At 59.3% G+C, this 9,859-nt stretch overlaps 1 protein-coding gene across 6 annotated transcripts in view; it reads left to right on the plus strand.

Annotated features, from left to right (window-relative positions):
* Positions 1–9,859, plus strand: part of CRTC1 (CREB regulated transcription coactivator 1) — a 72,979-nt gene that overhangs the window by 34,990 nt on the left and 28,130 nt on the right. For 4 of the 6 annotated variants that reach the window (XM_077776940.1, XM_077776941.1, XM_077776944.1 and 1 more), the window contains exon 2: positions 7,267–7,383. The exons of 1 other annotated variant lie outside the window; for it this stretch is intronic. In XM_077776940.1, the coding sequence (XP_077633066.1) occupies positions 7,267–7,383 (117 nt within the window). Of the gene's footprint in view, positions 1–7,266; positions 7,384–8,565; positions 8,614–9,859 lie in introns of all 6 variants that reach the window. One more of the 6 variants, XM_077776945.1, reaches the window with a different exon arrangement.

The raw sequence follows: 9,859 nt of genomic DNA on the forward strand, positions 1-9,859 counted from the left end.
GGGGGGAGGGAGAGGAGGAGAAGGAATGACAGCTGATGGGATGGAGCCTCCTTTAGGACGGAAATGTTCTGGACCTGCTGGAGGTCACAGTTTCCTGTAACGTCGTGTATGATAATGTAATGTATAACAGTACGCCGCGGAATCGTACATGTTAAAATGCCTTATTTTACTTCAAGAAAAAAGTCCAGAAAGACAGAAAAAGCAGTCACGGGCCTTCCTGGTTGGTCACTGGTGCATGCACAGCTGTCTCCCCTGGAACCCCAGGTTTCCAGTCCTTCCCAGAGAGGGCAGGGGAGGCATGGGGGAGATGGCATGTGCCATGGGCATGTGGCATGAGTGCTCACGCTGCTGGTGTCTCAGTGGCCACAGGGCGGGAGCTGAGAGTCCTTGGTTGGAGCCAGCGGCCCTTGGTTCTCCTTTCCCGGGGGTAACTCTGCCTGGAATGTTTGGAGCCCATCCTCTGTGGCCTCAATGAGGTGTCCACAGCACATGTCACTCGAAGTCATCTGTGCCATGTCAGGCCAGGTTGGTGAGTGGGGCCTGGGAGGGGCTGTCTGCCCTCCCCAAACTCACTGCCTCGTGCCTGAGCTGAGACTGGGAGGCCTCTTGGGGTCAGGCCTTGGAAGGAACCTGTGGGGATGTAGACACATGGACTGGGGTATGCATACCTGTCAGGGAGCCGTGGCCTCAGCAAACCCACTGGCAGCTCCTCGTGACTCAGAATCACATCCTTTCAGGGGTTCTCGGGGGCTCCCTCCATATGCCCCCAGGGCTGCTGGGATGCTCGGAGAACCTGCCAAAACTCTGGTCCTTTCCTCTCAGGGAGCATCCCCGAAAGGTGGCCCAGACAAGGGCCTTTCTGTGGTCGGCACAGGGCTTCGGGCCAGGTGTGTGCACCTCCTGGGGTCTCGCTCTGTGCTCTGGTCCCTGGATTGTCTTGCACTCGAGAAGGCATTCACTCGCTACCTTCCTCTCATGGGTGGTTTTTTGCCTGCACACTTGGCAGCTGGCCCTGTTCCCTTGGGCCTCAGTTTCCCTGGGAGGGGGCAGGTAGTCCCGTGTGGATGCAGAAGAATCATCCCTGCCTGGGACTCTGAGTGCATCCAGCAGCTGTTTCTACACTCACGTGTTCAGACAGCAGGTTCCTCATGTGGATACCAAGCTACTCCCTCGTGCCAGCGTCCTTGTGGGGCTGACGGTCCGAGGAGAGGAGACAGGCAGGAGGTTTTGGACAGCGGGCTGTGGAGGAGGTGATCCCATGGAGGTGAGGTGCGTAGTGTTGGGCTGACCCAGTGGAGGAGGGAGTGAGGCATCATCCTGCTCGGCCATACGGCAGAGGGCCAGACCACGCAGGCCTTTTCTTGGTGAGAGGGGGAAACTGAGGTCTCCTTGGAGCACACAGCTCCTCCCTGGCCCTTGGCCGTATGGCCCCCAAGCCTGCCTTGGCTTTGCAGGAGGACAGAGCTCAGCCTTCAGCTGCCTGCTCCCCTTAATCTCATTAGAAGGCCAGCCTGTTGCCATGGCAATTGCTGGGAGGGGTGGAGGGTGGGGGGAGCCAAGCCCAGCTTTATCTAGAGAGAGAGGACTGGGAGGGGCGGGCAGGTAGGGGTGCGTCTGCATCCTGTGGAGGGCCCTGGGGGCTGCCCTGGAGAAGCGCTGTGTTTGTTGTGGCACACCTTCCCAGGGCTCCTGGCCCCCATTCCCCAGCTCTGTGGCTCCCACTCAACCAGGGTTGAAGGGAGGTGTCCCTCCGGGGTGTGGACGTGGATGGCCGCGGGGAGAGGGGGTTGTGCGCTGTGCCTGAGGATCAGCAAGATGGGGCTGGGAGAGGCTGGGGAGGCCACTGTTTACACAGGGCTCCTCAGAGGGAGTGGTGTCAAGGTGGGACAGGGGAGCAGACTTTGTGTGGGGTAGTGGGAGGAGGGGGCCCAGGCATGAGATGGGTCAGGAGGTGGGGGTGCCCCGCCTGGAAACAAGGGGCCCCGGGCTGAGGCAGGACCCCAAAGGGGCTTTTTACAGAGAAATTTGTGCTGGATCCCACGTTGATGGAGTCCGGGTGTAGACTGGTGCTCTGACTGGAAGCTGAGAGGAGTTGGTGTGCTCGCATCCACGATGCCACGTGGCCTCTGACACTCTGTGGTACCAGCCACCTGCTGGTCTGTGGGGTCACGCAGGGGTGAACTGCCAGCAGTAGAATCTGTGCCCTGCTCAGCAACCTCCAAGCTGGGTGACCTCAGGCAGTCCCCTTGCCTGCCAAGCCTCACTTTTCACATCTGGAAAGTGGAGTGTGCTGGTGCTCCCCACACAAGGCCCGTCTTAGGGTTGAATTGTATCCCCTCCAAAAGGGGTGTTTGTGTGTTTTCTCCAGAACCTGGGAATGAGGGTCTTTGCAGATATAATCAAGGGGCTCAAGATGAGATCATTCTTTTTTTTTTTTTAAATGTTCATTTATTTATTTGGGGGGCAGGCATGAGAACAAGCAGGGGAGGAGCAGAGAGGGAGAGAGAGAATTCCAAGCAGGCTCCACACCGTCAGTGCAGAGCCAGACGTGGGGCTTCATCCCACAACAGTGAAATCATGACTTGAGCCGAAATGAAGAGTCCAACGCTTAACCCAGGCCCCCCCCAGATCATTCTTGGTTAGGGTAGGCCCTGAATCTGGTGACAGGTGTCATATAAGAGAAAGGAGAGGATATTTGAGGCAGACACAGGGGGAGGCCACGTGGGGACAAAGGCAAAGACTGAAGAAATGTGTGGCCACAAGCACAGGAACACTGGAGCCACCAGGACCTGGGATAGGCCTGGACAGACTCTCCCTTAAAGCCTCAAGAAGGAAGCAACCCTGCCCACACCTTGATTTTGAACTTTTACCCCCTAAACTGTGAGAGAGTAAATTCCTATTGTTTTAAGCTACTCTGTTTGTGGTCAGTTGTTATGGTAGCCCTGGGACACTAAAGGTGGGACAAGTGTGATAGCTTAACTCTGCTGGCACTTGGGGAGGGCTGTGTGCTCATGAAGGGGCTCAGGGACACCTGGGGTGCCATCTGAAATGCTTGGAGTGGGGAGATGCTGAGCACACGGTAGCCAAGGTCTGCGCTGTGCTTTTTGGCCACCCATCGTGGCCCTGCCGGCCTCAGCCCTGACGTACCTGTGACCCCAGCGTCTGAGGCTGCTTGGTCAGTGGGTTCAAACCTGAGAGCAAGCGGGTTTGGGAGACATGGTCTTGGAATATTGTTCTGGAAGGGTCAGTGGCTGGTGAGGGGTGAGGCAGATGCGTAGCAGTATTTACTGGGGATCCAGCCTGACTACACAGTGGCCTGGCACTGGACACAGTGTGACCAGCAGACCGTGAGCCTTGGGGACCTGCTTGTTGTCTGGTGGGGACCAGAGGGGAATGGTGGACGGGGTCATGGAGCAAGGGCGTTTCCAGTACAGCAGACACTATTAGGCAGATTGGGAGGCTTTACGTGAGTGGGGTTTGGGTCATCCAGGGCTGCTGCCCCACTGTCACTTTCTTCATTTTGCCCCAGGAAGGCAGGGGGGTGGCTTTTAGGGGAAGCTGGGTGACGGATGTTGGGGTACTGTGTACTGTCTTTGCAGTTCTGTAAATCTAAAACTTCTACAGTGAAAACTTTATTAAAAACAACAAAAACGAGCGCGTGGGTGGCTCAGTCGGTTCAGTGTCTGATTCTTGATTTTGGCTCACGTCATGATCTCACAGTTTCATGAGTTCAAGCCCTATGTCGGGCTCTGCGCTGGCAGCATGGTTGGGGTTCTCTCTCTCCCTCCCTCCCCCACTTGCGCTCTGTCTCTAAACAAACAACAACAAAGCCAGAGGCTGATATGATAGTGACTTGGGGGGAGGGTGCTGCTCCTTCAGTGGGGTGTCAAGGAGGCCCCTATGGGATGGGCGTGGAAGGGGGGCCATCACAGTCCAAGGCCCTGGGAGGGCAAAACCTCAGGGTGCTTTGGGGCCAAGGAGTGGGGAAAGCAGAGGTCATGGGGAATGGGGTACCCACACACACTCAGCTTTCTATATCTGGAGTGGGGTCCACTCATAATCGGGGAGCCAGGACTCAGACCCTGAGCTATCTGACCCACAGGCCATAAGCAAGGAGGAGTCCTGGGAGATGCAGGTCTCCTGTTCCAGCAGGTGGCCTCCAGCATGTGACAAGCTTGTCTGGGCCTCAGTTCTCTGTCTGCACTGCCCTTTCCAACAGCCATGAGGATGAGGTGGGGGGAGGAGAAGGCATCCAAGCCTTATTTTGACTCTGAGCCTCTAATATTTTGGGGAGCTGTGTTGGCCTCCTGAAAGGTCCCGTGTGCCTCCAGATGGGCCTGTCACTGACTTGTGAAAGTCAGCCCCTGAGAGCAGGAACAGTGGTATTCATTCCTTCACTCACATGTTTGTACACTTGTTTGTTCCATGAGCAGTGCTGCTGAGTGACAGGCCCTGGCTTGGATGCTGAGTTTATGGAGCTCTATCGGCAAGGTTGGGGGCATGTGCCGTTGTGGGGGCACGGAGTGAGGGCTGCTGGGTGGAAGGATGCATGAGAGATTGGCTTGGCAACAGGAAGAGGCATGAGCTTTAACATTCAGCAGCTCATCAGGTCCTGCCTGATGGTTTCACTCTGCTGCCCTTCCTTCCTTTGGACCCTCTGAGGCAGCAGGTCCTTGGGCAGAGCCCCAGGCTGGCATCTTCTCACTTCAGTACTCTGCTCCTGGGGGCTCCTGGCCAGGCATGGGAGGGAAGGCAGCTCCTGCAAAGCTAGGGGTTCCCCAAAACCACACTCAGGTCAACTAGAAGGACTGGACTTAGGACTCACTGGAAGCTGTCACACTCACAGTTACAGTTTCTTACAAGTGGAAGGACCCAGATTACAATCGACAGAGGGACAGGGTGTCTGGGGTGGCGTCCAGGAGAGTTCCATGCATGGAACTTCTGGTTGTCTCTGCTCTGTGGCGTTGTGTGGATGGCTTGTGCTTTTCTCAGCACCGGAGCGTCACAACACGCACGGTGTACTGCCAACCATGGGTGCGCCCCTGAACCCCGGTATCCGGGACTGTTACTGGGCTCCCTCGAGGGACCTGGCCGACTGCCACATGGGTGACCTTCATGTCCTGTCCTTTGCAGGGGGTGAGCTGACTCCATGTGGCTCAAGACCCTAAATCACACTGTTGGCACAGACTGCCTGGTGTGGCCCCAGACCCCAGGCAAACGAAGGTGGTCCTGTCAGGCAGGACGTTCATAGGGCTTCTGCCTCCCGGGAGCTGGGGACAAAGAGTTTGTGGATTTTCCTACGTAGCCAGTATGCAACCAAGGACAGGCAGAGGGTCCCCCAAAGGAAGAGCAGGGCCCCACCCAGCTTCTACTCCAAACCCAGACCGTCCTATAGCAAAGGGGAGGTCGGTGGGAGGAGGCCATTGCTGGAAAGAAAGGCTCCGATAGAGGTGGGGCCTCGGGGGGGCTGGTTTTGCAGCAGCATGTGAGTCATGAGCATCCTGTCAGTTCCTGGGCCTGTAGATCGACCCAACGCCAGGCTCTCTCTGTCCTGGAACATGGCAGCTTTGTGGAGTGCTTGGACAGGATGCTGGGGTCCCAGAGCTGGCAGTTCAGTCTGTGACAAAAATGCATGTGGTGTAAGCACTTCCCGTGTCACATGCCAGGCATCCCACACACTCTTGGACAACTAGGAGGGGGAAACCAAGGCCAAGAAGGGGGCCACATGGCTCTTGAGATGTGGGTGCAATGCAGGCTTGTGCCATGAGGCTCTGACACAAGGGAGCACGCGGAGTGTCTTGGGTCTGCGATGGCTTGTGCGTAGGCAGGGCTGGGGGTCCCACCCTAGTTAGTCTCCCCTCCCCCTGGCTGGGGGCTGGCCCGTTTCATCTTGCATGACTGTGGGGTGAAAGGGACACAGCGCAGTCTTCATGGTGAGTGTCTCCAGCCATTGGAGACAGACCCTGGGCTGAGCCCTGCACACCCCAAGAACCGCCCACGAAGGATGGAACAAGGTCATTCTCGCTTCTGACCCCACCGCAGCCTGCAGGAAACAGCTGTTTACCTGGGTGAGGTGCTCTGCTGGGCGGGCAGCCAGTTCCCGAGCCTCACTTCCCTCTCTAGTGTCCAGGGCCCCCCAGGAAGCAGGGGCCGGCGTGGGAGAGCGGGGCGGCCGGGCAGCCAGCTCACGGAGCTCTGCCAGGAGCAGTTTGTGAAGGAACGCGAGCCGGCCTTGTTGTGTACACAGTGTCGACCCTAGCAACCGCCCCTGCAGGGGCCAGAGCAGACGCCCACCCTCCCTGCATGCCCAGCCACCAGCCCTCAGACACAATGCCTGCCTCCCAGAGCGGGTGTGACGGGCATCGTGGACCTCCAGCCTTCGCCCTGAGGGCCGTTAGTGGCACTGACCACGTCAGGGGCATATGCTGTTGTTCCCAGGAAAGTGGAATCAGCTGTTGGAGGGCCACGAGCCTCACTCACTCCGAGGCAGCCGTGGCCGGCCAGGGAGCTGGGCTGCCGGTTCTGAGGTGTGGCCCAGTGGGACAAATCCCCACGTGAGTGACGGGGAGAGAGAGGCCTGTGCAGGCATTCGGCCATCCCAGATGAAGGCCCTCCGCTGGCCCCAGCTCCAGCGAGGCCGGCAAGACAGGCAGATGGAGCCTGCGGGCCTGGGCAGGACCCTTTCGAACTCAGGCGGGGTCTGGCAGACCGTTTGCCCTGTGTGTGCTGCCGGAGGGATCACACATCCTGCACTTTGAAAGCCAGCGCTGTGCTTCTGAGACGGCCCCTCTGATTCAGGCCATTGGAAAGACAATTTCTCCCGTGTCCGGGCGTCAATTTGCAGCCTCTGGCCCGCGCCCCGGGAACGCAGCCTTTGGCTGTGATAAGAAATGGCTCCCCTGGGTGGGTGAGGGGCCTCCTCCACAGGCTGTAGCCTCCAGATCTACCCGATACTCTCTTGCTCATTCACAAATCTTGTGAGTGAACCAGCAGGGCTCCCCGGTCCTTGGAGGCAGCCCCCCCCAGGGCACATCGCCCTACCCAGGGAGAGCTTGCTGCTTGGGGCGTCCTGGGTTTCTGATTGGGCCGTTTTGGGTGGAGAGACACCTGGCTCCTTTGAGTATCTGAATCACAGGGTCCCACACCGTCTGTGACTGATGCTGTTGACCCACTGCTTGGTTCCTTTCTGGGCCCCTGGGGTGGTGCTCTTCGTGATTTGCTCGGGTGGGCTTCCAGCCCCCACTGCAGCTGCGGCTTCTTTTGCAGCTCCAGCTCCAGAAGTCTCAGTACCTGCAGCTGGGCCCAAGCCGTGGCCAGTACTACGGTGGGTCCCTGCCTAACGTGAACCAGATCGGGAGTGGCACCGTGGATCTGCCCTTCCAGGTGAGTCCCCGTGCCCCTACACAGCCTCCCACCTGGTGCACGTCACATCTGGGCCCCACCCTGGTCACAGAGCAAGCGTGTGTCGGCCGCAGTGGATAGCTGGGGTCACCAAATAATTGCCGCAGCCCGCCTCACCCTGCCCCCACCAACTCTTTTTCTGTCCCTGAGATGGCCTGGCCCTTGCCTGTCCCCTGTCAGCAGAGCCCACAGCAATGCTGTGGTCTGGCCGAGAGCGTTTCGGCAGCCGCTACACCTGTTGGCCGGCTGTGCGGCATCGGGAACCGCTCGGGGCCTCTGGGGCTTGGCTCCATCCTGCCTCACTAATCCGCAAGCCCAGCAATTCTCACAAGGAGGCCCTGTGGCCTGACCCCACTTGTCTGCAAACGTTTCTTGGCAGAGACGCACACAACGCGGCTCCCGCAGGCCACACAGCCGCCGTGCACGTCCTTATCGTAAATAATGAGAGATAAGGCCCACCGCCTGGGTTCAGGGCTGCCTCCTTACCCCAGGCTGGGCCCTGACCCTAGTCTACAGGTGGAAGCAGGGGCAAGGTGGGCCTGGGAACGGGGCCAAGAGCTGGGACCATTCCCCAGCTTGTCTGAGCTCTGTAGGGACAGGTCCATCAGACGGCCACACACCCGCCCCTTTGCTGGGACAGGGCCTCAGAAACAGCCACGTCTGTCCATGTGTTGACAGGCCAGGTGTAACCAGACTCGTCCCTCATGGAGCTCCGTCCCCCACCCACCCGAGTCACTCCCAGCTCCTACTCCTCCCACAACAGCGCTGGGATGCTGCAGGACACTGGCTTGGGGCCCTCCTGGCTCAGCTCTGCCGCCCCCCTGGGCACCTCGGAGCACGGCCCTCCTCAGATGGCCCCCTCGCTGGAGCAGACACGTGGGGCTGTTGCGCTGATCCTGAATGTGCTCCAAGAGCCTGAAGTCTTTGTGAAGGCCCTTCCTAGTTCGAGTTTTCTCCCCTCTTCCCGCCTCTCCTCTTCCTCTGTTTCCCCATCCCCTTCTCCCTCAAGGAGAGCATGTCTCTGGGCAGCCCCCCAGTACGGCCCTGCCTAGGGCTGGCCTAGAGCCTCCCTGGGCCAGGGGTATACTGGGGCCTGTCAGGCATCCCACTGGGGGGCCACATGAGGCAGGAGTGTCTCAAAGTCTCGGTTCTTTGCATTTTCAGCCCAGCGGATATCTGGGGGAGGCCCTGGCAGCGGCTCCTGTCTCTCTGGTAAATGAGCCCCTGGGCTGAGGCCTTGGCGTCCCTGGCACGTGCGCGGGTGCTGGGTATCACTGCGTGGGCCCCCAGGGGCCTCGTGGGAAGTGTCCTGTCTGCCAAACAGAAGTGGATCCACTCTGCACCTCCCCCTGCCCTGTACAGGGACGTGCGTGTAGTTGCATTGAGAGGCCCTCCGCCTGGGGGATGCGAGCATGGGCATCAATGCTGCATGCTTCGTTCCTGTGGCACATGCACACGTGTGTGTGTGTGTGTGTGTGTGTGTGTGTGTGTGTGTGTGTGTNCTCCCCTCTTCCCGCCTCTCCTCTTCCTCTGTTTCCCCATCCCCTTCTCCCTCAAGGAGAGCATGTCTCTGGGCAGCCCCCCAGTACGGCCCTGCCTAGGGCTGGCCTAGAGCCTCCCTGGGCCAGGGGTATACTGGGGCCTGTCAGGCATCCCACTGGGGGGCCACATGAGGCAGGAGTGTCTCAAAGTCTCGGTTCTTTGCATTTTCAGCCCAGCGGATATCTGGGGGAGGCCCTGGCAGCGGCTCCTGTCTCTCTGGTAAATGAGCCCCTGGGCTGAGGCCTTGGCGTCCCTGGCACGTGCGCGGGTGCTGGGTATCACTGCGTGGGCCCCCAGGGGCCTCGTGGGAAGTGTCCTGTCTGCCAAACAGAAGTGGATCCACTCTGCACCTCCCCCTGCCCTGTACAGGGACGTGCGTGTAGTTGCATTGAGAGGCCCTCCGCCTGGGGGATGCGAGCATGGGCATCAATGCTGCATGCTTCGTTCCTGTGGCACATGCACACGTGTGTGTGTGTGTGTGTGTGTGTGTGTGTGTGTGTGTGTGTGTATCCTAGGCGCAGCCTGGGGAGCTGGGCTGTGGCCGGGCCTGAGCTTCTCTCCGCCTCTGGCTCTGCTTCGGCTGCCTTGGTTTCCCCTCTGGCCCTCTAGGCGTCTCTGGGAGGAGATGAACAGCCCCTTCCCTCCGTTGTTTGTGCCTGGATGGCAAGGTTCCCACCTTCCCTCGGCGGCTGAAGTCTCTCAGGCCCAAGGCCCTTTGGAGGCAAAAAGTGTAAAAAGACCCAAGCTGGCAGGGTCCTTTCTGGGTCAGAGAGAGACAGGGGGCCCCAGACTCCAGGGAGAGCAGTCCACCCTGAACGCTGGCCCAAGCATTTGGACGGGTAGGGAAGAGCAGTGATTCCAGCCAGTGGCAGTCTTCCGGAAGGAAATTGCTTTTGCCTGGCTGCCCGGAGAAGCC

The sequence above is a fragment of the Crocuta crocuta genome, unplaced genomic scaffold, assembly GCF_008692635.1.
Source record: "Crocuta crocuta isolate KB4526 unplaced genomic scaffold, BGI_CrCroc_1.0 scaffold77, whole genome shotgun sequence".
NCBI lineage: Eukaryota > Metazoa > Chordata > Mammalia > Carnivora > Hyaenidae > Crocuta > Crocuta crocuta.